Source organism: Lampetra planeri, chromosome 4 (assembly GCF_965212315.1).
Source record: "Lampetra planeri chromosome 4, kcLamPlan1.2.h2, whole genome shotgun sequence".
Classification (NCBI taxonomy): Eukaryota; Metazoa; Chordata; class Hyperoartia; order Petromyzontiformes; family Petromyzontidae; genus Lampetra; species Lampetra planeri.
Window position 1 is genome coordinate 18,024,287 of NC_136110.1, and position 26,693 is coordinate 18,050,979.

The 26,693-nt window shown below is 59.8% G+C and overlaps 1 protein-coding gene across 2 annotated transcripts in view; it reads right to left on the reverse strand.

The window, feature by feature from the left end:
- Positions 1 to 25,862, reverse strand: part of LRPAP1 (LDL receptor related protein associated protein 1) — a 148,723-nt gene extending 122,861 nt beyond the window's left edge. For both annotated transcript variants that reach the window (XM_078593375.1, XM_078593376.1), the window contains exon 1: positions 25,543 to 25,862. In XM_078593375.1, coding sequence (XP_078449501.1) covers positions 25,543 to 25,683 — 141 coding nt within the window. In that variant the 5' untranslated portion in view covers positions 25,684 to 25,862. The remainder of the gene's footprint in view (positions 1 to 25,542) is intronic.
- Between the last annotated feature and the right edge of the window lie 831 nt (positions 25,863 to 26,693).

The following is a 26,693-nucleotide window of genomic DNA, read 5'->3' on the forward strand; positions in this document are numbered from 1 at the left end:
GGTGGGGAGTGATGGTGGGGAGTGATGGTGGGGAGTGATGGTGGGGAGTGATGGTGGGGAGTGATGGTGGGGAGTGAGGAGTGATAGTGAGGAGTCACGGTGGGGAGTGATGGTGGGGAGTGACGGTGAGGAGTGATGGTGGGGAGTGATGGTGGGGAGTGATGGTGGGGAGTGATGGTGGGGAGTGTTGGTGGGGAGTGATGGTGGGGAGTGATGGTGGGGAGTGGGGAGTGATGGTGGGGAGTGATGGTGGGGAGTGATGGTGGGGAGTGATGGTGGGGAGTGATGGTGGGGAGTGATGGTGGGGAGTGATGGTGGGGAGTGATGGTGGGGAGTGATGGTGGGAAGTGATGGTGGGGAGTGATGGTGAGGAGTGATGGTGGTGAGTGATGGTGGTGAGTGATGGTGGTGAGTGATGGTGGTGAGTGATGGTGGGGAGTGATGGTGGGGAGTGATGGTGGGGAGTGATGGTGGGGAGTGATGGTGGGGAGTGATGGTGGGGAGTGATGGTGGGGAGTGATGGTGGGGAGTGATGGTGGGGAGTGATGGTGGGGAGTGGGGAGTGATGGTGGGGAGTGATGGTGGGGAGTAACGAGTGATGGTGAGGAGTGATGGTGGGGAGTGATGGTGGGGAGTGATGGTGGGGAGTGATGGTGGGGAGTGAGGAGTGATGGTGGGGAGTGATGGTGGGGAGTGAGGAGTGATGGTGGGGAGTCAGGCGTGATGGTGGGGAGTCAGGCGTGATGGTGGGGAGTAAGGAGTGATGGTGGGGAGTGAGGAGTGATGGTGGGGAGTGATGGTGGGGAGTGAGGCGTGATGGTGGGGAGTGATGGTGGGGAGTGATGGTGGGGAGTGATAGTGGGGAGTGATGGTGAGGAGTGAGGCGTGATGGTGGGGAGTGATGGTGGACAGTGATGGTGGGGAGTGATGGTGGGGAGTGATGGTGGGGAGTGAGGCATGATGGTGGGGAGTGAGGAGTGATGGTAGGGAGTGATGGTGGGGAGTGAGGAGTGATGGTGAAGAGTGAGGACTGATGGTGGGGAGTGATGGTGGGGAGTGATGGTGGGGAGTGATGGTGGGGAGTGGGGAGTGATATTGAGGAGTGATGGTGGGGAGTGATGGTGGGGAGTGATGGTGGGGAGTGATGGTGGGGAGTGAGGCGTGATGGTGGGGAGTGAGGAGTGATGGTGGGGAGTGATGGTGGGGAGTGAGGAGTGATGGTGGGGAGTGAGGAGTGATGGTGGGGAGTGATGGTGGGGAGTGATGGTGGGCAGTGATGGTGTGGAGTGAGGAGTGATGGTGGGGAGTAATGGTGGGGAGTGATGGTGGGGAGTGATAGTGGGGAGTGATAGTGGGGAGTGGGGAGTGATGGTGGGGAGTGATGGTGGGGAGTGATGGTGGGGAGTGAGGAGTGATGGTGGGGAGTGATGGTAGGGAGTGATGGTGGGGAGTGATGGTGGGGAGTGATGGTGGGGAGTGGGGAGGGATGGTAAGGAGTGATGGTGGGGAGTGAGGCGTGATGGTGGGGAGTAATGGTGGGGAGTGATGGTGGGCAGTGAGGAGTGATGGTGGGAAGTAATGGTGGGGAGTGATGGTGGGGAGTGATGGTGGGGAGTGATAGTGGGGAGTGATAGTGGGGAGTGGGGAGTGATGGTGGGGAGTGATGGTGGGGAGTGAGGAGTGATGGTGGGGAGTGATGGTGGGGAGTGATGGTGGGGAGTGATGGTGGGGAGTGATGGTGGGGAGTGAGGCGTGATGGTGGGGAGTGATGGTGGGGAGTGAGGAGTGATGGAGGGGAGTGATGGTGGGGAGTAATGGTGGGGAGTGATGGTGGGGAGTGAAGAGTGATGGTGGGGAGTGATGGTGGGGAGTGAGGAGTGATGGTGGGGAGTGATGGTGGGGAGTGATGGTGGGGAGTGATGGTGGGGAGTGATGATGGGGAGTGATGGTGGGGAGTGATGGTGGGGAGTGAGGCGTGATGGTGGGGAGTGATGGTGGGCAGTGATGGTGGGGAGTGATGGTGGGGAGTGATGGTGGGGAGTGATGGTGGGGAGTGATGGTGAGGAGTGATGGTGGTGAGTGATGGTGGTGAGTGATGGTGGTGAGTGATGGTGGTGAGTGATGGTGGGGAGTGATGGTGGGGAGTGATGGTGGGGAGTGATGGTGGGGAGTGATGGTGGGGAGTGATGGTGGGGAGTGATGGTGGGGAGTGATGGTGGGGAGTAACGAGTGATGGTGAGGAGTGATGGTGGGGAGTGATGGTGGGGAGTGATGGTGGGGAGTGAGGAGTGATGGTGGGGAGTGATGGTGGGGAGTGAGGAGTGATGGTGGGGAGTGATGGTGGGGAGTCAGGCGTGATGGTGGGGAGTAAGGAGTGATGGTGGGGAGTGAGGAGTGATGGTGGGGAGTGATGGTGGGGAGTGAGGCGTGATGGTGGGGAGTGATGGTGGGGAGTGATGGTGGGGAGTGATGGTGGGGAGTGATAGTGGGGAGTGATGGTGAGGAGTGAGGCGTGATGGTGGGGAGTGATGGTGGACAGTGATGGTGGGGAGTGATGGTGGGGAGTGATGGTGGGGAGTGATGGTGGGGAATGAGGCGTGATGGTGGGGAGTGAGGAGTGATGGTAGGGAGTGATGGTGGGGAGTGAGGAGTGATGGTGAAGAGTGAGGACTGATGGTGGGGAGTGATGGTGGGGAGTGATGGTGGGGAGTGATGGTGGGGAGTGGGGAGTGATATTGAGGAGTGATGGTGGGGAGTGATGGTGGGGAGTGATGGTGGGGAGTGATGGTGGGGAGTGATGGTGGGGAGTGATGGTGGGGAGTGAGGCGTGATGGTGGGGAGTGAGGAGTGATGGTGGGGAGTGATGGTGGGGAGTGAGGAGTGATGGTGGGGAGTGAGGAGTGATGGTGGGGAGTGATGGTGGGGAGTGATGGTGGGCAGTGATGGTGGGGAGTGAGGAGTGATGGTGGGGAGTAATGGTGGGGAGTGATAGTGGGGAGTGGGGAGTGATGGTGGGGAGTGATGGTGGGGAGTGATGGTGGGGAGTGAGGAGTGATGGTGGGGAGTGATGGTAGGGAGTGATGGTGGGGAGTGATGGTGGGGAGTGATGGTGGGGAGTGGGGAGGGATGGTGGGGAGTGATGGTGGGGAGTGAGGCGTGATGGTGGGGAGTAATGGTGGGGAGTGATGGTGGGCAGTGAGGAGTGATGGTGGGAAGTAATGGTGGGGAGTGATGGTGGGGAGTGATAGTGGGGAGTGATAGTGGGGAGTGGGGAGTGATGGTGGGGAGTGATGGTGGGGAGTGAGGAGTGATGGTGGGGAGTGATGGTGGGGAGTGATGGTGGGGAGTGATGGTGGGGAGTGGGGAGTGATGGTGGGGAGTGATGGTGGGGAGTGAGGCGTGATGGTGGGGAGTGATGGTGGGGAGTGAGGAGTGATGGAGGGGAGTGATGGTGGGGAGTGATGGTGGGGAGTGAAGAGTGATGGTGGGGAGTGATGGTGGGGAGTGAGGAGTGATGGTGGGGAGTGATGGTGGGGAGTGATGATGGGGAGTGATGATGGGGAGTGATGGTGGGGAGTGATGGTGGGGAGTGATGGTGGGGAGTGAGGCGTGATGGTGGGGAGTGATGGTGGGCAGTGATGGTGGGGAGTGATGGTGGGGAGTGATGGTGGGGAGTGGGGAGTGATAGTGGGGAGTGATGGTGGGGAGTGATGGTGGGGAGTGAGGCGTGATGGTGGGGAGTGAAGAGTGATGGTGGGGAGTGATGGTGGGGAGTGATAGTGGGGAGTGAGGAGTGATGGTGGGGAGTAATGGTGGGGAGTGAGGAGTGATGGTGGGGAGTGATGATGGGGAGTGATGGTGGGGAGTGGGGAGTGATAGTGGGGAGTGATGGTGGGGAGTGAGGCATGATGGTGGGAAGTGATGGTGGGGAGTGAGGGGTGATGGTGGGGAGTGATGGTGGGGAGTGATGGTGGGGAGTGATGGTGGGGAGTGATGGTGGGGAGTGATGAGTGATGGTGGGGAGTGATGGTGGTGAGTGATAGTGGGGAGTGATGGTGGGGAGTGGGGAGTGATGGTGGGGAGTGATGGTGGGGAGTGAGGCGTGATGGTGGGGAGTGATGGTGGGGAGTGAGGAGTGATGGAGGGGAGTGATGGTGGGGAGTGATGGTGGGGAGTGATGGTGGGGAGTGAAGAGTGATGGTGGGGAGTGATGGTGGGGAGTGATGGTGGGGGAGTGATGGTGGGGAAACAAACACAGACATAATTTCAACCGTGATGATGGGTACAAACTCAGTAATCACTGGAAAGATGTTATTAACCACGCAAAAAAGACTTAATTACACTTTTTGGACCATCTTATCTGACAGGCACTATTTTAATTTACTTCACCGAGTGTTAACATCCCCAGTTATTTTTAACAGTACTCTCTTCATTTTTCAGCCTGCATTGGTATAAACATGGGCATTTTCGTTCCTTTGTTCTATCATGTGTATCAGACCTCCCCTCCCCCCTTTCTGCCCATTGTGTTGGCGTGCGCAGCAGCCGCGTCCAAGCCGTCGCCAAATGTTTTGTTGGCTCCCTCCCCCTCCCCACCCCCCTCCCTCCCGATACGTTCCATTCATTGGCTACCACATTCTGATGAACTCCCCCCCCCCTCTCCTCCCCCCCTTCAACTTGCTTATAAGGGATTACATTTTGAATCATTGCTTCACTTGATGCAGCTAATCTGGCTGTGACGGTCCTACCTGATGACGGAGACTTGTGTTGCCTCCGAAACGTCGTGAATTTTATTTTTATTTTTGTTTTGTTTTATTTTACTTTCATTACTTTTAATGTTTTACCTACGTGACTTTACCGAAAAAACCTGAGAATATGGTGGGGAGTGATGGTGGGGAGTGATGGTGGGGAGTGAGGCGTGATGGTGGGGAGTGATGGTGGGCAGTGATGGTGGGGAGTGATGGTGGGGAGTGATGGTGGGGAGTGGGGAGTGATAGTGGGGAGTGATGGTGGGGAGTGATGGTGGGGAGTGAGGCGTGATGGTGGGGAGTGAAGAGTGATGGTGGGGAGTGATGGTGGGGAGTGATAGTGGGGAGTGAGGAGTGATGGTGGAGAGTAATGGTGGGGAGTGATGGTGAGGAGTGATGGTGGGGCGTGATGGTGGGGAGTGAAGAGTGATGGTGGGGAGTGATGGTGGGGAGTGATGGTGGGGAGTGAGGCGTGATGGTGGGGAGTGATGGTGGGCAGTGATGGTGGGGAGTGATGGTGGGGAGTGATGGTGGGGAGTGGGGAGTGATAGTGGGGAGTGATGGTGGGGAGTGATGGTGGGGAGTGAGGCGTGATGGTGGGGAGTGAAGAGTGATGGTGGGGAGTGATGGTGGGGAGTGATAGTGGGGAGTGAGGAGTGATGGTGGAGAGTAATGGTGGGGAGTGATGGTGAGGAGTGAGGAGTGATGGTGGGGAGTGATGATGGGGAGTGATGGTGGGGAGTGGGGAGTGATAGTGGGGAGTGATGGTGGGGAGTGAGGCGTGATGGTGGGGAGTGATGGTGGGGAGTGAGGAGTGATGGTGGGGAGTGATGGTGGGGAGTGATGGTGGGGAGTGATGGTGGGGAGTGATGGTGGGAAGTGGGGAGTGATGGTGGGGAGTGGGGAGTGATGGTGGGGATTGATGGTGGGGAGTGAGGAGTGAAAGTGGGGAGTGATGGTGGGGAGTGAGGAGTGATGGTGGGGAGTGATGGTGGGGAGTGATGGAGAGTGAGGAGTGACGGTGGGGAGTGACGGTGGGGAGTGATGGTGGGGAGTGAAGAGTGATGGTGGGGAGTGATGGTGGGGAGTGAGGAGTGATGGTGGGGAGTGATGGTGGGGAGTGATGGTGGGGAGTGATGGTGGGGAGTGAGGCGTGATGGTGGGGAGTGATGGTGGGCAGTGATGGTGGGGAGTGATGGTGGGGAGTGATGGTGGGGAGTGGGGAGTGATAGTGGGGAGTGATGGTGGGGAGTGATGGTGGGGAGTGAGGCGTGATGGTGGGGAGTGAAGAGTGATGGTGGGGAGTGATGGTGGGGAGTGATAGTGGGGAGTGAGGAGTGATGGTGGGGAGTAATGGTGGGGAGTGATGGTGAGGAGTGAGGAGTGATGGTGGGGAGTGATGATGGGGAGTGATGGTGGGGAGTGGGGAGTGATAGTGGGGAGTGATGGTGGGGAGTGAGGCGTGAAGGTGGGGAGTGATGGTGGGGAGTGAGGAGTGATGGTGGGGAGTGATGGTGGGGAGTGATGGTGGGGAGTGATGGTGGGGAGTGATGGTGGGGAGTGATGGTGGGAAGTGGGGAGTGATGGTGGGGAGTGGGGAGTGATGGTGGGGAGTGATGGTGGCGAGTGAGGAGTGATAGTGGGGAGTGATGGTGGGGAGTGAGGAGTGATGGTGGGGAGTGATGGTGGGGAGTGATGGAGAGTGAGGAGTGACGGTGGGGAGTGACGGTGGGGAGTGATGGTGGGGAGTGATGGTGGGGAGTGAGGAGTGATGGTGGGGAGTGATGGTGGGGAGTGATGGTGGGGAGTGATGGTGGGGAGTGAGGCGTGATGGTGGGGAGTGATGGTGGGCAGTGATGGTGGGGAGTGATGGTGGGGAGTGATGGTGGGGAGTGATAGTGGGGAGTGATGGTGGGGAGTGATGGTGGGGAGTGAGGCGTGATGGTGGGGAGTGAAGAGTGATGGTGGGAAGTGATGGTGGGGAGTGATAGTGGGGAGTGAGGAGTGATGGTGGGGAGTAATGGTGGGGAGTGATGATGGGGAGTGATGGTGGGGAGTGGGGAGTGATAGTGGGGAGTGATGGTGGGGAGTGAGGCGTGATGGTGGGGAGTGATGGTGGGGAGTGGGGAGTGATGGTGGGGAGTGATGGTGGGGAGTGATGGTGGGGAGTGATGGTGGGGAGTGATGGTGGGAAGTGGGGAGTGATGGTGGGGAGTGGGGAGTGATGGTGGGGAGTGATGGTGGGGAGTGAGGAGTGATAGTGGGGAGTGATGGTGGGGAGTGAGGAGTGATGGTGGGGAGTGATGGTGGGGAGTGATGGAGAGTGAGGAGTGACGGTGGGGAGTGACGGTGGGGAGTGACGGTGGGGAGTGACGGTGGGGAGTGATGGTGGGGAGTGATGGTGGGGAGTGATGGTGGGGAGTGATGGTGGGGAGTGATGGTGGGGAGTGGGGAGTGATGGTGGGGAGTGATGGTGGGGAGTGATGGTGGGGAGTGAGGAGTGATGGAGGGGAGTGATGGTGGGGAGTGATGGTGGGGAGTGATGGTGGGGAGTGATGGTGGGGAGTGGGGAGTGATGGTGGGGAGTGATGGTGGGGAGTGATGGTGAGGAGTGATGGTGAGGAGTGATGGTGAGGAGTGATGGTGGTGAGTGATGGTGGTGAGTGATGGTGGGGAGTGATGGTGGGGAGTGATGGTGGGGAGTGATGGTGGGGAGTGATGGTGGGGAGTGGGGAGTGATGGTGGGGAGTGATGGTGGGGAGTGATGGTGGGGAGTGTTGGTGGGGAGTGATGGTGGGGAGTGATGGTGGGGAGTGATGGTGGGGAGTGGGGAGTGATGGTGGGGAGTGATGGTGGGGAGTGAGGAGTGATGGAGGGGAGTGATGGTGGGGGAGTGATGGTGGGGAGTGATGGTGGGGAGTGATGGTGGGGAGTAATGGTGGGGAGTGATGGTGAGGAGTGATGGTGGTGAGTGATGGTGGTGAGTGATGGTGGTGAGTGATGGTGGGGAGTGATGGTGGGGAGTGATGGTGGGGAGTGATGGTGGAGAGTGATGGTGGGGAGTGATCGTGGGGAGTGGGGAGTGATGGTGGGGAGTGATGGTGGGGAGTAGGGAGTGATGGTGGGGAGTAAGGAGTGATGGTGAGGAGTGATGGTGGGGAGTGATGGTGGGGAGTGAGGAGTGATGGTGGGGAGTGATGGTGGGGAGTGATGAGTGATGGTGGGGAGTGAGGCGTGATGGTGGGGAGTGAGGAGTGATGGTGGGGAGTGATGGTGGGGAGTGAGGAGTGATGGTGGGGAGTGATGGTGGGGAATCAGGCGTGATGGTGGGGAGTAAGGAGTGATGGTGGGGAGTGAGGAGTGATGGTGGGGAGTGATGGTGGGGAGTGAGGCATGATGGTGGGGAGTGATAGTGGGGAGTGATGGTGGGGAGTGATGGTGGGGAGTGATAGTGGGGAGTGAGGAGTGATGGTAGGGAGTGATGGTGGGGAGTGGGGAGTGATATTGGGGAGTGATGGTGGGGAGTGATGGTGGGGAGTGAGGCGTGATGGTGGGGAGTGATGGTGGGGAGTGATGGTGGGCAGTGATGGTGGGGAGTGATGGTGGGGAGTGAGGAGTGATGGTGGGGAGTAATGGTGGGGAGTGATGGAGAGTGAGGAGTGACGGTGGGGAGTGACGGTGGGGAGTGATGGTGGGGAGTGAAGAGTGATGGTGGGGAGTGATGGTGGGGAGTGATGGTGGAGAGTGAGGAGTGATGGTGGGGAGTGATGGTGGGGAGTGATGGTGGGGAGTGATGGTGGGGAGTGAGGCGTGATGGTGGGGAGTGATGGTGGGCAGTGATGGTGGGGAGTGATGGTGGGGAGTGGGGAGTGATAGTGGGGAGTGATGGTGGGGAGTGATGGTGGGGAGTGAGGCGTGATGGTGGGGAGTGAAGAGTGATGGTGGGAAGTGATGGTGGGGAGTGATAGTGGGGAGTGAGGAGTGATGGTGGGGAGTAATGGTGGGGAGTGATGATGGGGAGTGATGGTGGGGAGTGGGGAGTGATAGTGGGGAGTGATGGTGGGGAGTGAGGCGTGATGGTGGGGAGTGATGGTGGGGAGTGAGGAGTGATGGTGGGGAGTGATGGTGGGGAGTGATGGTGGGGAGTGATGGTGGGGAGTGATGGTGGGGAGTGATGGTGGGGAGTGGGGAGTGATGGTGGGGAGTGGGGAGTGATGGTGGGGAGTGATGGTGGGGAGTGAGGAGTGATAGTGGGGAGTGATGGTGGGGAGTGAGGAGTGATGGTGGGGAGTGATGGTGGGGAGTGATGGAGAGTGAGGAGTGACGGTGGGGAGTGACGGTGGGGAGTGACGGTGGGGAGTGACGGTGGGGAGTGATGGTGGGGAGTGATGGTGGGGAGTGATGGTGGGGAGTGATGGTGGGGAGTGGGGAGTGATGGTGGGGAGTGATGGTGGGGAGTGAGGAGTGATGGAGGGGAGTGATGGTGGGGAGTGATGGTGGGGAGTGATGGTGGGGAGTGATGGTGGGGAGTGGGGAGTGATGGTGGGGAGTGATGGTGGGGAGTGATGGTGAGGAGTGATGGTGAGGAGTGATGGTGGTGAGTGATGGTGGTGAGTGATGGTGGGGAGTGATGGTGGGGAGTGATGGTGGGGAGTGATGGTGGGGAGTGGGGAGTGATGGTGGGGAGTGATGGTGGGGAGTGATGGTGGGGAGTGTTGGTGGGGAGTGATGGTGGGGAGTGATGGTGGGGAGTGGGGAGTGATGGTGGGGAGTGATGGTGGGGAGTGAGGAGTGATGGAGGGGAGTGATGGTGGGGAGTGATGGTGGGGAGTGATGGTGGGGAGTGATGGTGGGGAGTAATGGTGGGGAGTGATGGTGAGGAGTGATGGTGGTGAGTGATGGTGGTGAGTGATGGTGGTGAGTGATGGTGGGGAGTGATGGTGGGGAGTGATGGTGGGGAGTGATGGTGGAGAGTGATGGTGGGGAGTGATCGTGGGGAGTGGGGAGTGATGGTGGGGAGTGATGGTGGGGAGTAGGGAGTGATGGTGGGGAGTAAGGAGTGATGGTGAGGAGTGATGGTGGGGAGTGATGGTGGGGAGTGAGGAGTGATGGTGGGGAGTGATGGTGGGGAGTGATGAGTGATGGTGGGGAGTGATGAGTGATGGTGGGGAGTGAGGCGTGATGGTGGGGAGTGAGGAGTGATGGTGGGGAGTGATGGTGGGGAGTGAGGAGTGATGGTGGGGAGTGATGGTGGGGAATCAGGCGTGATGGTGGGGAGTAAGGAGTGATGGTGGGGAGTGAGGAGTGATGGTGGGGAGTGATGGTGGGGAGTGAGGCATGATGGTGGGGAGTGATAGTGGGGAGTGATGGTGGGGAGTGATGGTGGGGAGTGATGGTGGGGAGTGATAGTGGGGAGTGAGGAGTGATGGTAGGGAGTGATGGTGGGGAGTGGGGAGTGATATTGGGGAGTGATGGTGGGGAGTGATGGTGGGGAGTGAGGCGTGATGGTGGGGAGTGATGGTGGGGAGTGATGGTGGGCAGTGATGAGTGATGGTGGGGAGTAATGGTGGGGAGTGATGGTGGGGAGTGATAGTGGGGAGTGATAGTGGGGAGTGGGGAGTGATGGTGGGGAGTAATGGTGTGGAGTGATGGTGGGGAGTGAGGAGTGATGGTGGGGAGTGATGGTGGGGAGTGATGGTGGGGAGTGATGGTGGGGAGTGATGGTGGGGAGTGATGGTGGGGAGTGGGGAGTGGTGGTGGGGAGTGATGGTGGGGAGTGAGGCGTGATGGTGGGGAGTGATGGTGGGGAGTGAGGAGTGATGGACGGGAGTGATGGTGGGGAGTGATGGAGGGGAGTGAAGAGTGATGGTGGGGAGTGATGGTGGGGAGTGAGGAGTGATGGTGGGGAGTGATGGTGGGGAGTGATGGTGGGGAGTGATGGTGGGGAGTGGGGAGTGATGGTGGGGAGTGATGGTGGGGAGTGAGGCGTGATGGTGGGGAGTGAGGAGTGATGGTGGGGAGTGATGGTGGGGAGTGAGGAGTGATAGTGGGGAGTGAGGAGTGATGGTGGGGAGTAATGGTGGGGAGTGATGGTGAGGAGTGAGGAGTGATGGTGGGGAGTGATGATGGGGAGTGATGGTGGGAGTGATGGTGGGGAGTGAGGCGTGATGGTGGGGAGTGATGGTGGGGAGTGAGGAGTGATGGTGGGGAGTGATGGTGGGGAGTGATGGTGGGGAGTGGGGAGTGGTGGTGGGGAGTGATGGTGGGGAGTGATGGAGAGTGAGGAGTGACGGTGGGGAGTGACGGTGGGGAGTGACGGTGGGGAGTGACGGTGGGGAGTGATGGTGGGGAGTGATGGTGGGGAGTGATGGTGGGGAGTGATGGTGGGGAGTGGGGAGTGATGGTGGGGAGTGATGGTGGGGAGTGAGGAGTGATGGAGGGGAGTGATGGTGGGGAGTGATGGTGGGGAGTGATGGTGGGGAGTGATGGTGGGGAGTGGGGAGTGATGGTGGGGAGTGATGGTGGGGAGTGATGGTGAGGAGTGATGGTGAGGAGTGATGGTGGTGAGTGATGGTGGTGAGTGATGGTGGGGAGTGATGGTGGGGAGTGATGGTGGGGAGTGATGGTGGGGAGTGGGGAGTGATGGTGGGGAGTGATGGTGGGGAGTGATGGTGGGGAGTGTTGGTGGGGAGTGATGGTGGGGAGTGATGGTGGGGAGTGGGGAGTGATGGTGGGGAGTGATGGTGGGGAGTGAGGAGTGATGGAGGGGAGTGATGGTGGGGAGTGATGGTGGGGAGTGATGGTGGGGAGTGATGGTGGGGAGTAATGGTGGGGAGTGATGGTGAGGAGTGATGGTGGTGAGTGATGGTGGTGAGTGATGGTGGTGAGTGATGGTGGGGAGTGATGGTGGGGAGTGATGGTGGGGAGTGATGGTGGAGAGTGATGGTGGGGAGTGATCGTGGGGAGTGGGGAGTGATGGTGGGGAGTGATGGTGGGGAGTAGGGAGTGATGGTGGGGAGTAAGGAGTGATGGTGAGGAGTGATGGTGGGGAGTGATGGTGGGGAGTGAGGAGTGATGGTGGGGAGTGATGGTGGGGAGTGATGAGTGATGGTGGGGAGTGATGAGTGATGGTGGGGAGTGAGGCGTGATGGTGGGGAGTGAGGAGTGATGGTGGGGAGTGATGGTGGGGAGTGAGGAGTGATGGTGGGGAGTGATGGTGGGGAATCAGGCGTGATGGTGGGGAGTAAGGAGTGATGGTGGGGAGTGAGGAGTGATGGTGGGGAGTGATGGTGGGGAGTGAGGCATGATGGTGGGGAGTGATAGTGGGGAGTGATGGTGGGGAGTGATGGTGGGGAGTGATGGTGGGGAGTGATAGTGGGGAGTGAGGAGTGATGGTAGGGAGTGATGGTGGGGAGTGGGGAGTGATATTGGGGAGTGATGGTGGGGAGTGATGGTGGGGAGTGAGGCGTGATGGTGGGGAGTGATGGTGGGGAGTGATGGTGGGCAGTGATGAGTGATGGTGGGGAGTAATGGTGGGGAGTGATGGTGGGGAGTGATAGTGGGGAGTGATAGTGGGGAGTGGGGAGTGATGGTGGGGAGTAATGGTGTGGAGTGATGGTGGGGAGTGAGGAGTGATGGTGGGGAGTGATGGTGGGGAGTGATGGTGGGGAGTGATGGTGGGGAGTGATGGTGGGGAGTGATGGTGGGGAGTGGGGAGTGGTGGTGGGGAGTGATGGTGGGGAGTGAGGCGTGATGGTGGGGAGTGATGGTGGGGAGTGAGGAGTGATGGACGGGAGTGATGGTGGGGAGTGATGGAGGGGAGTGAAGAGTGATGGTGGGGAGTGATGGTGGGGAGTGAGGAGTGATGGTGGGGAGTGATGGTGGGGAGTGATGGTGGGGAGTGATGGTGGGGAGTGGGGAGTGATGGTGGGGAGTGATGGTGGGGAGTGAGGCGTGATGGTGGGGAGTGAGGAGTGATGGTGGGGAGTGATGGTGGGGAGTGAGGAGTGATAGTGGGGAGTGAGGAGTGACGGTGGGGAGTAATGGTGGGGAGTGATGGTGAGGAGTGAGGAGTGATGGTGGGGAGTGATGATGGGGAGTGATGGTGGGAGTGATGGTGGGGAGTGAGGCGTGATGGTGGGGAGTGATGGTGGGGAGTGAGGAGTGATGGTGGGGAGTGATGGTGGGGAGTGATGGTGGGGAGTGGGGAGTGGTGGTGGGGAGTGATGGTGGGGAGTGAGGCGTGATGGTGGGGAGTGATGGTGGGGAGTGAGGAGTGATGGAGGGGAGTGATGGTGGGGAGTGATGGTGGGGAGTGAAGAGTGATGGTGGGGAGTGATGGTGGGGAGTGAGGAGTGATGGTGGGGAGTGATGGTGAGGAGTGATGGTGGGGAGTGATGGTGGGGAGTGATGGTGGGGAGTGGGGAGTGATAGTGGGGAGTGATGGTGGGGAGTGATGGTGGGGAGTGAGGCATGATGGTGGGGAGTGAGGAGTGATGGTGGGGAGTGATGGTGGGGAGTGATGGTGGGGAGTGAGGAGTGATAGTGGGGAGTGAGGAGTGATGGTGGGGAGTAATGGTGGGGAGTGATGGTGAGGAGTGAGGAGTGATGGTGGGGAGTGATGATGGGGAGTGATGGTGGGGAGTGGGGAGTGATGGTGGGGAGTGAGGCGTGATGGTGGGGAGTGAGGCGTGATGGTGGGGAGTGATGGTGGGGAGTGAGGAGTGATGGTGGGGAGTGATGGTGGGGAGTGATGGTGGGGAGTGGGGAGTGATGGTGGGGAGTGATGGTGGGGAGTGAGGAGTGATAGTGGGGAGTGATGGTGGGGAGTGAGGAGTGATGGTAGGGAGTGATGGTGGGGAGTGATGGAGAGTGAGGAGTGACGGTGGGGAGTGACGGTGGGGAGTGACGGTGGGGAGTGACGGTGGGGAGTGATGGTGGGGAGTGGGGAGTGATGGTGGGGAGTGATGGTGGGGAGTGATGGTGGGGAGTGATGGTGGGGAGTGATGGTGGGGAGTGGGGAGTGATGGTGGGGAGTGATGGTGGGGAGTGATGGTGGGGAGTGATGGTGGGGAGTGGGGGAGTGATGGTGGGGAGTGATGGTGGGGAGTGATGGTGAGGAGTGATGGTGAGGAGTGATGGTGAGGAGTGATGGTGAGGAGTGATGGTGGTGAGTGATGGTGGTGAGTGATGGTGGTGAGTGATGGTGGGGAGTGATGGTGGGGAGTGATGGTGGGGAGTGATGGTGGGGAGTAAGGAGTGATGGTGAGGAGTGATGGTGGGGAGTGATGGTGGGGAGTGAGGAATGATGGTGGGGAGTGATGGTGGGGAGTGATGAGTGATGGTGGGGAGTGAGGCGTGATGAGTGATGGTGGGGAGTGATGGTGGGGAGTCAGGCGTGATGGTGGGGAGTAAGGAGTGATGGTGGGGAGTGAGGAGTGATGGTGGTGAGTGATGGTGGGGAGTGAGGCGTGATGGTGGGGAGTGATGGTGGGGAGTGATGGTGGGGAGTGATGGTGGGGAGTGATAGTGGGGAGTGATGGTGAGGAGTGAGGCGTGATGGTGGGGAGTGATGGTGGGCAGTGATGGTGGGGAGTGATGGTGGGGAGTGATGGTGGGGAGTGAGGAGTGATGGTAGGGAGTGATGGTGGGGAGTGGGGAGTGATATTGGAGAGTGATGGTGGGGAGTGATGGTGGGGAGTGATGGTGGGGAGTGAGGCGTGATGGTGGGGAGTGAGGAGTGATGGTGGGGAGTGATGGTGGGGAGTGAGGAGTGATGGTGGGGAGTGAGGAGTGATGGTGGGGAGTGATGGTAGGGAGTGATGGTGGGAAGTGATGGTGGGGAGTGAGGCGTGATGGTGGGGAGTGATGGTGGGGAGTGATGGTGGGGAGTGAAGAGTGATGGTGGGGAGTGATGGTGGGCAGTGATGGTGGGGAGTGATGGTGGGGAGTGAAGAGTGATGGTGGGGAGTGATGGTGGGGAGTGATGGTGGGGAGTGATGGTGGGGAGTGAGGCGTGATGGTGGGGAGTGATGGTGGGGAGTGAGGAGTGATGGTGGGGAGTGATGGTGGGGAGTGATGGTGGGGAGTGATGGTGGGGTGTGGGGAGTGATGGTGGGGAGTGATGGTGGGGAGTGAGGAGTGAAATTGGGGAGTGATGGTGGGGAGTGATGGTGGGGAGTGATGGTGGGGAGTGAGGAGTGATAGTGAGGAGTGATGGTGCGGAGTGATGGTGGGGAGTGAGGAGTGATGGTGGGGAGTGAGGAGTGATGGTGGGGAGTGATGGTGGGGAGTGATGGTGGGGAGTGAAGAGTGATGGTGGGGAGTGATGGTGGGGAGTGATGGTGGGCAGTGATGGTGGGGAGTGAAGAGTGATGGTGGGGAGTGATGGTGGGGAGTGATGGTGGGGAGTGAGGCGTGATGGTGGGGAGTGATGGTGGGGAGTGAGGAGTGATGGTGGGGAGTGATGGTGTGGAGTGATGGTGGGGGAGTGATGGAGGGGAGTGATGGTGGGGAGTGAGGAGTGATAGTGAGGAGTGATGGTGGGGAGGGATGGTGGGGAGTGAGGAGTGATGGTGGGGAGTGATGGTGGGGAGTGATGGTAGGGAGTGAGGAGTGATAGTGGGGAGTGATGGTGGGGAGTGAGGAGTGATGGTAGGGAGTGATGGTGGGGAGTGATGGAGAGTGAGGAGTGACGGTGGGGAGTGACAGTGGGGAGTGACGGTGGGGCGTGACGGTGGGGAGTGACGGTGGGGAGTGACGGTGGGGAGTGATGGTGGGGAGTGATGGTGGGGAGTGATGGTGGGGAGTGATGGTGGGGAGTGATGGTGGGGAGTGATGGTGGGGAGTGATGGTGGGGAGTGGGGAGTGATGGTGGGGAGTGATGGTGGGGAGTGATGGTGGGGAGTGATGGTGCGGAGTGGGGAGTGATGGTGGGGAGTGATGGTGGAGAGTGATGGTGAGGAGTGATGGTGAGGAGTGATGGTGAGGAGTGATGGTGAGGAATGATGGTGGTGAGTGATGGTGGTGAGTGATGGTGGGGAGTGGGGAGTGATGGTGGGGAGTGATGGTGGGGAGTAAGGAGTGATGGTGAGGAGTGATGGTGGGGAGTGATGGTGGGGAGTGGGGAGTGAGGAGTGATGGTGGGGAGTGATGAGTAATGGTGGGGAGTGAGGCGTGATGGTGGGGAGTGAGGAGTGATGGTGGGGAGTGATGGTGGGGAGTGATGGTGGGGAGTAAGGAGTGATGGTGGGGAGTGAGGAGTGATGGTGGTGAGTGATGGTGGGGAGTGAGGCGTGATGGTGGGGAGTGATGGTGGGGAGTGATGGTGGGGAGTGATAGTGGGGAGTGATGGTGAGGAGTGAGGCGTGATGGTGGGGAGTGATGGTAGGCAGTGATGGTGGGGAGTGATGGTGAGGAGTGATGGTGGGGAGTGAGGAGTGATGGTAGGGAGTGATGGTGGGGAGTGATATTGGGGAGTGATGGTGGGGAGTGATGGTGGGGAGTGATGGTGGGGAGTGAGGCGTGATGGTGGGGAGTGAGGAGTGATGGTGGGGAGTGATGGTGGGGAGTGAGGAGTGATGGTGGGGAGTGAGGAGTGATGGTGGGGAGTGATGGTGGGGAGTGATGGTGGGGAGTGAGGCGTGATGGTGGGGAGTGATGGTGTGGAGTGATGGTGGGGAGTGATGGTGGGGAGTGAAGAGTGATGGTGGGGAGTGATGGTGGGGAGTGATGATGGGCAGTGATGGTGGAGAGTGATGGTGGGGAGTGAAGAGTGATGGTGGGGAGTGATGGTGGGGAGTGATGGTGGGGAGTGATGGTGGGGAGTGATGGTGGTGAGTGAGGCGTGATGGTGGGGAGTGATGGTGGGGAGTGAGGAGTGATGGTGGGGAGTGATGGTGGGGAGTGATGGTGGGGTGTGGGGAGTGATGGTGGGGAGTGATGGTGGGGAGTGAGGAGTGAAATTGGGGAGTGATGGTGGGGAGTGATGGTGGGGAGTGATGGTGGGGAGTGAGGAGTGATAGTGAGGAGTGATGGTGGGGAGTGATGGTGGGGAGTGAGGAGTGATGGTGGGGAGTGAGGAGTGATGGTGGGGAGTGATGGTGGGGAGTGATGGTGGGGAGTGATGGTGGGGAGTGAAGAGTGATGGTGGGGAGTGATGGTGGGGAGTGATGGTGGGGAGTGAAGAGTGATGGTGGAGAGTGATGGTGGGGAGTGATGGTGGGGAGTGATGGTGGGGAGTGATGGTGGGGAGTGATGGTGGGGAGTGATGGTGGGGAGTGATGGAGGGGAGTGATAGTGGGGGTGTGGGGAGTGATGGTGGGGAGTGAGGAGTGAAAGTGGGGAGTGATGGTGGGGAGTGATGGTGGGGAGTGATGGTGGGGAGTGATGGTGGGGAGTGAGGAGTGATAGTGAGGAGTGATGGTGCGGAGTGATGGTGGGGAGTGAGGAGTGATGGTGGGGAGTGAGGAGTTATGGTGGGGAGTGATGGTGGGGAGTGATGGTGGGGAGTGAAGAGTGATGGTGGGGAGTGATGGTGGGGAGTGATGGTGGGCAGTGATGGTGGGGAGTGATGGTGGCGAGTGGGGAGTGATGGTGGGGAGTGAAGAGTGATGGTGGGGAGTGATGGTGGGGAGTGATGGTGGGGAGTGATGGTGGGGAGTGAGGCGTGATGGTGGGGAGTGATGGTGGGGAGTGAGGAGTGATGGTGGGGAGTGATGGTGTGGAGTGATGGTGGGGAGTGATGGAGGGGAGTGATGGTGGGGTGTGGGGAGTGATGGTGGGGAGTGATGGTGGGGAGTGAGGAGTGAAAGTGGGGAGTGATGGTGGGGAGTGATGGTGGGGAGTGATGGTGGGGAGTGAGGAGTGATAGTGAGGAGTGATGGTGGGGAGTGATGGTGGGGAGTGAGGAGTGATGGTGGGGAGTGATGGTGGGGAGTGATGGTGGGGAGTGAGGAGTGATAGTGGGGAGTGATGGTGGGGAGTGAGGAGTGATGGTAGGGAGTGATGGTGGGGAGTGATGGAGAGTGAGGAGTGACGGTGGGGAGTGACGGTGGGGAGTGACGGTGGGGAGTGACGTGGGGAGTGACGTGGGGAGTGATGGTGGGGAGTGATGGTGGGGAGTGGGGAGTGATGGTGGGGAGTGATGGTGGGGAGTGATGGTGGGGAGTGATGGTGGGGAGTGATGGTGGGGAGTGGGGAGTGATGGTGGGGAGTGATGGTGGGGAGTGATGGTGGGGAGTGATGGTGGGGAGTGATGGTGGGGAGTGGGGAGTGATGGTGGGGAGTGATGGTGGGGAGTGATGGTGAGGAGTGATGGTGAGGAGTGATGGTGAGGAGTGATGGTGAGGAGTGATGGTGAGGAATGATGGTGGTGAGTGATGGTGGTGAGTGATGGTGGGGAGTGATGGTGGGGAGTGATGGTGGGGAGTGATGGTGGGGAGTGGGGAGTGATGGTGGGGAGTGATGGTAGGGAGTAAGGAGTGATGGTGAGGAGTGATGGTGGGGAGTGATAGTGGGGAGTGGGGAGTGAGGAGTGATGGTGGGGAGTGATGGTGGGGAGTGATGAGTGATGGTGGGGAGTGAGGCGTGATGGTGGGGAGTGAGGAGTGATGGTGGGGAGTGATGGTGGGGAGTGATGGTGGGGAGTCAGGCGTGATGGTGGGGAGTAAGGAGTGATGGTGGGGAGTGAGGAGTGATGGTGGGGAGTGAGGAGTGATGGTGGTGAGTGATGGTGGGGAGTGAGGCGTGATGGTGGGGAGTGATGGTGGGGAGTGATGGTGGGGAGTGATAGTGGGGAGTGATGGTGAGGAGTGAGGCGTGATGGTGGGGAGTGATGGTAGGCAGTGATGGTGGGGAGTGATGGTGGGGAGTGATGGTGGGGAGTGATGGTGGGGAGTGAGGAGTGATGGTAGGGAGTGATGGTGGGGAGTGGGGAGTTATATTGGGGAGTGATGGTGGGGGAGTGATGGTGGGGAGTGATGGTGGGGAGTGAGGCGTGATGGTGGGGAGTGAGGAGTGATGGTGGGGAGTGATGGTGGGGAGTGAGGAGTGATGGTGGGGAGTGAGGAGTGATGGTGGGGAGTGATGGTGGGGAGTGATGGTGGGGAGTGAGGCGTGATGGTGGGGAGTGATGGTGTGGAGTGATGGTGGGGAGTGATGGTGGGGAGTGAAGAGTGATGGTGGGGAGTGATGGTGGGGAGTGATGATGGGCAGTGATGGTGGGGAGTGATGGTGGGGAGTGAAGAGTGATGGTGGGGAGTGATGGTGGGGAGTGATGGTGGGGAGTGATGGTGGGGAGTGAGGCGTGATGGTGGGGAGTGATGGTGGGGAGTGAGGAGTGATGGTGGGGAGTGATGGTGGGGAGTGATGGTGGGGAGTGATGGTGGGGTGTGGGGAGTGATGGTGGGGAGTGATGGTGGGGAGTGAGGAGTGAAATTGGGGAGTGATGGTGGGGAGTGATGGTGGGGAGTGATGGTGGGGAGTGAGGAGTGATAGTGAGGAGTGATGGTGGGGAGTGATGGTGGGGAGTGAGGAGTGATGGTGGGGAGTGATGGTGGGGAGTGATGGTGGGGAGTGATGGTGGGGAGTGATGGTGGGGAGTGAAGAGTGATGGTGGGGAGTGATGGTGGGGAGTGATGGTGGGCAGTGATGGTGGGGAGTGAAGAGTGATGGTGGGGAGTGATGGTGGGGAGTGATGGTGGGGAGTGATGGTGGGGAGTGATGGTGGGGAGTGAGGAGTGATGGTGGGGAGTGATGGTGGGGAGTGATGGTGGGGAGTGATGGAGGGGAGTGATGGTGGGGTGTGGGGAGTGATGGTGGGGAGTGATGGTGGGGAGTGAGGAGTGAAAGTGGGGAGTGATGGTGGGGAGTGATGGTGGGGAATGAGGAGTGATAGTGAGGAGTGATGGTGGGGAGTGATGGTGGGGAGTGAGGAGTGATGGTGGGGAGTGATGGTGGGGAGTGATGGTGGGGAGTGATGGTGGGGAGTGATGGTGGGGAGTGATGGTGGGGAGTGAGGCGTGATGGTGGGGAGTGATGGTGGGGAGTGATGGTGGGGAGTGATGGTGGGGAGTGATGGTGGGGAGTGATGGTGGGGAGTGATGGTGGGGAGTGAGGAGTGATGGTGGGGAGTGATGGTGGGGAGTGATGGTGGGGAGTGAGGCGTGATGGTGGGGAGTGATGGTGGGGAGTGAGGAGTGATGGTGGGGAGTGATGGTGGGGAGTGATGGTGGGGAGTGATGGTGGGGTGTGGGGAGTGATGGTGGGGAGTGATGGTGGGGAGTGAGGAGTGAAAGTGGGGAGTGATGGTGGGGAGTGAGGAGTGATGGTGGGGATTGATGGTGGGGAGTGATGGTGGGGAGTGATGGTGGGCAGTGATGGTGGGGAGTGAGGAGTGATGGTGGGGAGTGATGGTGGGGAGTGATGGTGGGGAGTGATGGTGGGGAGTGAGGCGTGATGGTGGGGAGTGAGGAGTGATGGATGGTGGGGAGTGATGGTGGGGAGTGAAGGTGGGGAGTGATGGTGGGAAGTGATGGTGGGGAGTGATGGTGGGGTGTGGGGAGTGATGGTGGGGAGTGATGGTGGGGAGTGATGGTGGGGAGTGAGGAGTGATAGTGGGGAGTGATGGTGGGGAGTGAGGAGTGATGGTGGGGAGTAATGGTGGGGAGTGATGGTGGGGAGTGAGGAGTGATGGTGGGGAGTGAGGAGTGATGGTGGGGAGTGATGGTGGGGAATGATGGTGGGGAGTGATGGTGGGGAGTGAGGCGTGATGGTGGGGAGTGATGGTGGGGAGTGATGGTGAGGAGTGATGGTGGGGAGTGATGGTGGGCAGTGATGGTGGGGAGTGAGGAGTGATGGTGGGGAGTGATGGTGGGGAGTGATGGTGGGGAGTGAGGCGTGATGGTGGGGAGTGATGGTGGGGAGTGAGGAGTGATGGTGGGGAGTGATGGTGGGGAGTGATGGTGGGGAGTGATGGTAGGGAGTGATGGTGGGCAGTGATGGTGGGCAGTGATGGTGGGGAGTGATGGTGGGGAGTAAGGAGTGATGGTGGGGAGTGATGGTGGGGAGTGATGGTGGGGAGTGATGGTGGGGAGTGATGGTGGGGAGTGATAGTGGGGAGTGAGGCGTGATGGTGGGGAGTGATGGTGGGGAGTGAGGCGTGATGGTGGGGAGTGATGGTGGGGAGTGAGGAGTGATGGTGGGGAGTGATGGTGGGGAGTGAGGAGTGATGGTGGGGAGTGAGGAGTGATGGTGGGGAGTGATGGTGGGGAATGATGGTGGGGAGTGATGGTGGGGAGTGAGGCGTGATGGTGGGGAGTGATGGTGGGGAGTGATGGTGAGGAGTGATGGTGGGGAGTGATGGTGGGCAGTGAGGAGTGATGGTGGGGAGTGATGGTGGGGAGTGATGGTGGGGAGTGAGGCGTGATGGTGGGGAGTGATGGTGGGGAGTGAGGAGTGATGGTGGGGAGTGATGGTGGGGAGTGATGGTGGGGAGTGATGGTAGGGAGTGATGGTGGGCAGTGATGGTGGGGAGTGATGGTGGGGAGTAAGGAGTGATGGTGGGGAGTGATGGTGGGGAGTGATGGTGGGGAGTGATGGTGGGGAGTGATGGTGGGGAGTGATAGTGGGGAGTGAGGCGTGATGGTGGGGAGTGATGGTGGGGAGTGAGGCGTGATGGTGGGGAGTGATGGTGGGGAGTGAGGAGTGATGGTGGGGAGTGATGGTGGGGAGTGATGGTGGGGAGTGATGGTGGGGAGTGATGGTGGGGAGTGAGGAGTGAAAGTGGGGAGTGATGGTGGGGAGTGAGGAGTGATGGTGGGGAGTGATGGTGGGGAGTGATGGTGGGGAGTGATGGTGGGGAGTGATGGTGGGCAGTGATGGTGGGGAGTGATGGTGGGGAGTGAGGAGTGATGGTGGGGAGTGATGGTGGGGAGTGATGGTGGGGAGTGATGGTGGGGAGTGATGGTGGGGAGCGAGGCGTGATGGTGGGGAGTGATGGTGGGGAGTGAGGAGTGATGGATGGTGGGGAGTGATGGTGGGGAGTGATGGTGGGGAGTGATGGTGGGGAGTGATGGTGGAGAGTGATGGTGGGGTGTGGGGAGTGATGGTGGGGAGTGATGGTGGGGAGTGAGGAGTGAAAGTGGGGAGTGATGGTGGGGAGTGAGGAGTGATGGTGGGGAGTGATGGTGGGGAGTGAGGAGTGATAGTGAGGAGTGATGGTGGGGAGTGATGGTGGGGAGTGATGGTGGGGAGTGAGGAGTGATGGTGGGGAGTGAGGAGTGATGGTGGGGAGTGATGGTGGGGAGTGAGGCGTGATGGTGGGGAGTGATGGTGGGGAGTGATGGTGGGGAGTGATGGTGGGGAGTGATGATGGGCAGTGATGGTGGGGAGTGAGGAGTGATGGTGGGGAGTGATGGTGGGGAGTGATGGTGGGGAGTGATGGTGGGGAGTGAGGCGTGATGGTGGGGAGTGATGGTGGGGAGTGATGGTGGGGTGTGGGGAGTGATGGTGGGGAGTGATGGTGGGGTGTGAGGAGTGAAAGTGGGGAGTGATGGTGGGGAGTGAGGAGTGATGGTGGGGAGTGATGGTGGGGAGTGATGGTGGGGAGTGATGGTGGGCAGTGATGGTGGGGAGTGAGGAGTGATGGTGGGGAGTGAGGCGTGATGGTGGGGAGTGATGGTGGGGAGTGAGGAGTGATGGTGGGGAGTGAGGCGTGATGGTGGGGAGTGAGGAGTGATGGTGGGGAGTGATGGTGGGGAGTGATGGTGGGGAGTGATGGTGGGGAGTGATGGTGGGGAGTGATGGTGGGGAGTGATGGTGGGGAGTGATGGTGGGGAGTGAGGAGTGAAAGTGGGGAGTGATGGTGGGGAGTGAGGAGTGATGGTGGGGAGTGATGGTGGGGAGTGATGGTGGGGAGTGATGGTGGGCAGTGATGGTGGGGAGTGATGGTGGGGAGTGAGGAGTGATGGTGGGGAGTGATGGTGGGGAGTGATGGTGGGGAGTGATGGTGGGGAGTGATGGTGGGGAGTGATGGTGGGGAGCGAGGCGTGATGGTGGGGAGTGATGGTGGGGAGTGAGGAGTGATGGATGGTGGGGAGTGATGGTGGGGAGTGATGGTGGGGAGTGATGGTGGGGAGTGATGGTGGGGTGTGGGGAGTGATGGTGGGGAGTGATGGTGGGGAGTGAGGAGTTTAAGTGGGGAGTGATGGTGGGGAGTGAGGAGTGATGGTGGGGAGTGATGGTGGGGAGTGAGGAGTGATAGTGAGGAGTGATGGTGGGGAGTGATGGTGGGGAGTGAGGAGTGATGGTGGGGAGTGAGGAGTGATGGTGGGGAGTGATGGTGGGGAGTGAGGCGTGATGGTGGGGAGTGATCGTGGGGAGTGATGGTGGGGAGTGATGATGGGCAGTGATGGTGGGGAGTGAGGAGTGATGGTGGGGAGTGATGGTGGGGAGTGATGGTGGGGAGTGATGGTGGGGAGTGAGGCGTGATGGTGGGGAGTGATGGTGGGGAGTGATGGTGGGGTGTGGGGAGTGATGGTGGGGAGTGATGGTGGGGAGTGAGGAGTGAAAGTGGGGAGTGATGGTGGGGAGTGAGGAGTGATGGTGGGGAGTGATGGTGGGGAGTGATGGTGGGGAGTGATGGTGGGCAGTGATGGTGGGGAGTGAGGAGTGATGGTGGGGAGTGAGGCGTGATGGTGGGGAGTGATGGTGGGGAGTGAGGAGTGATGGTGGGGAGTGATGGTGGGGAGTGATGGTGAGGAGTGATGGTGGGGAGTGATGGTGGGGTGTGGGGAGTGATGGTGGGGAGTGAGGAGTGAAAGTGGGGAGTGATGGTGGGGAGTGAGGAGTGATGGTGGGGAGTGATGGTGGGGAGTGATGGTGGGGAGTGATGGTGGGCAGTGATGGTGCGGAGTGATGGTGGGGAGTGATGGTGGGGAGTGATGGTGGGGAGTGAGGCGTGATGGTGGGGAGTGATGGTGGGGAGTGAGGAGTGATGGTGGGGAGTGATGGTGGGGAGTGATGGTGGGGAGTGATGGTGGGGAGTGATGGTGGGGAGTGATGGTGGGGAGTGATGGTGGGGAGTGAGGAGTGAAAGTGGGGAGTGATGGTGGGGAGTGATGGTGGGGAGTGATGGTGGGGAGTGATGGTGGGGAGTGATGGTGGGGAGTGATGGTCGGGAGTGATGGTGGGGAGTGATGGTGGGGAGTGATGGTGGGGAGTGATGGTGGGGTGTGGGGAGTGATGGTGGGGAGTGATGGTGGGGAGTGAGGAGCGAAAGTGTGGAGTGAGGAGTGATGGTGGGGAGTGATGGTGGGGAGTGATGGTGGGGAGTGATGGTGGGGAGTGATGGTGGGGAGTGATGGTGGGCAGTGATGGTGGGGAGTGATGGTGGGGAGTGAGGAGTGATGGTGGGGAGTGATGGTGGGGAGTGAGGCGTGATGGTGGGGAGTGATGGTGGGGAGTGAGGAGTGATGGTGGGGAGTGATGGTGGGGAGAGAGGAGTGATGGTGAGGAGTGATGGTGGGGAGTGAGGAGTGACGGTGAGGAGTGATGATGGGGAGTGAGGAGTGATGGTGAGGAGTTATGGTGGGAAGTGGGGAGTGATGGTGAGGAGTGATGGTGGGGAGTGAGGAGTGATGGTGAGGATTGATGGTGGGAAGTGGGGAGTGATGGTGAGGAGTGATGGTGGGGAGTGATGGTGGGGAGTGAGGAGTGATGGTGGGGAGTGATGGTGGGGAGTGATGGTGAGGAGTGATGGTGGGGAGTGATGGTGGGGTGTGGGGAGTGATGGTGGGGAGTGAGGAGTGAAAGTGGGGAGTGATGGTGGGGAGTGAGGAGTGATGGTGGGGAGTGATGGTGGGGAGTGATGGTGGGGAGTGATGGTGGGGAGTGATGGTGGGGAGTGATGGTGGGCAGTGATGGTGCGGAGTGATGGTGGGGAGTGATGGTGGGGAGTGATGGTGGGGAGTGAGGCGTGATGGTGGGGAGTGAGGAGTGATGGTGGGGAGTGATGGTGGGGAGTGATGGTGGGGAGTGATGGTGGGGAGTGATGGTGGGGAGTGATGGTGGGGAGTGATGGTGGGGAGTGAGGAGTGAAAGTGGGGAGTGATGGTGGGGAGTGATGGTGGGGAGTGAGGAGTGAAAGTGGGGAGTGATGGTGGGGAGTGATGGTGGGGAGTGATGGTGGGGAGTGATGGTGGGGAGTGATGGTGGGGAGTGATGGTGGGGAGTGATGGTGGGGTGTGGGGAGTGATGGTGGGGAGTGATGGTGGGGAGTGAGGAGCGAAAGTGTGGAGTGATGGTGGTGGAGTGAGGAGTGATGGTGGGGAGTGATGGTGGGGAGTGATGGTGGGGAGTGATGGTGGGGAGTGATGGTGGGGAGTGATGGTGGGGAGTGATGGTGGGGAGTGATGGTGGGGAGTGATGGTGGGGAGTGATGGTGGGGAGTGATGGTGGGCAGTGATGGTGGGGAGTGATGGTGGGGAGTGAGGAGTGATGGTGGGGAGTGATGGTGGGGAGTGAGGCGTGATGGTGGGGAGTGATGGTGGGGAGTGAGGAGTGATGGTGGGGAGTGATGGTGGGGAGAAAGGAGTGATGGTGAGGAGTTATGGTGGGAAGTGGGGAGTGATGGTGAGGAGTGATGGTGGGGAGTGAGGAGTGATGGTGAGGAGTGATGGTGGGAAGTGGGGAGTGATGGTGAGGAGTGATGGTGGGGAGTGATGGTGGGGAGTGAAGAGTGATGGTGGGGAGTGAATAGTGACGGTGGCGAGGAGTGATGGTGGTGCAAGCTCCTCACGCGTTGCGCTTTGTTCCACGCCTGCTCGATCTTCGCCACTCGGAACTCCCCAGGACTCACGTCTGCCCCGCAACTTGCGCACGCCACCATCACCAACGCCATCGCCACGAACCGCATCGCCTCCGCGTCTCTCGCTCTCATCCCTCGCGTGACTGCCTACTCTACCTCGCCGACTCAATCCACAACAAATTCGCGAACACGCTGCGGCATGCACACCAAGAGCGATACAGTGCAGCTGGGCGCCGCGTCTGCGATGCGAGACCCCCCAAGGGTGAATCGCCGAATCGCGTCGCGCACCGCTGGATGCGGCCTTGAACTAAACAAGATGGCCACCCGCTCCCACTGCAATCCGTGAACTAAACAAGATGGTCGTCGCATCCGGCGCGGGCAATGACATCGCCCGTTGCGATCCTTGCTCTGTGGGCGAGCGGGTCAATGGGGAGGAGGGTGTGGACGTCATCGCTCACCCCCCACCCACGCACAAATGACGTCATGGGAAGCGTGCAGACGTCAAGGGGAATGTGCTGACATCATGGCGAGAATGAATGGGCCGGATGCGTGTGTGTCAGTCTGTGAATTGACACGTGTGGAACGGTAGTGCAGCGGTTACGAACCTGGCGACCCGGCTTTCTGGTCGACTCAGCCTCAAATGAGTACCTGGCGCGGTGTGTAAGCGTCGCCACTGGGGAGACAAAGGCGGCCGGGCGTGGTGCTGGCCACCCAACCCCCTCTTGTGCCGTGCTACTCGCTAACAGCACTTGCCCCAACAGTCTGTTAAGGCTATGCCAGGGATGTTGTCTTTGTTTGACACAGTAGAGGGTACAGCTGGTGCACCTCAGCCAACCCATGGCACCTGCTGGGTCTGTCCCGATACCTTCCTATCAGCGAGCCTTCGACACTTCACGTGGTCTCAAAGTGCACCTGGCCTGGCACAGGCGCCGTGGTGACGTCACCATCAGCGGCGAGTGGCGGGTTTTGGTATTGGTTGAACTTCTTTCTGGTACCAGCCGTGTCATGATCGGCCTCTGTGGAGGAAGCTCGCGAATGACGCTGCTACTGGACAGTTGGAGGCAGTCGCCCTCCAACAACAACGGAGGGGCAAGAGGAGCGACGCTCACAACAACGAGCGGAGTGCCGGGCAGATAAAATGC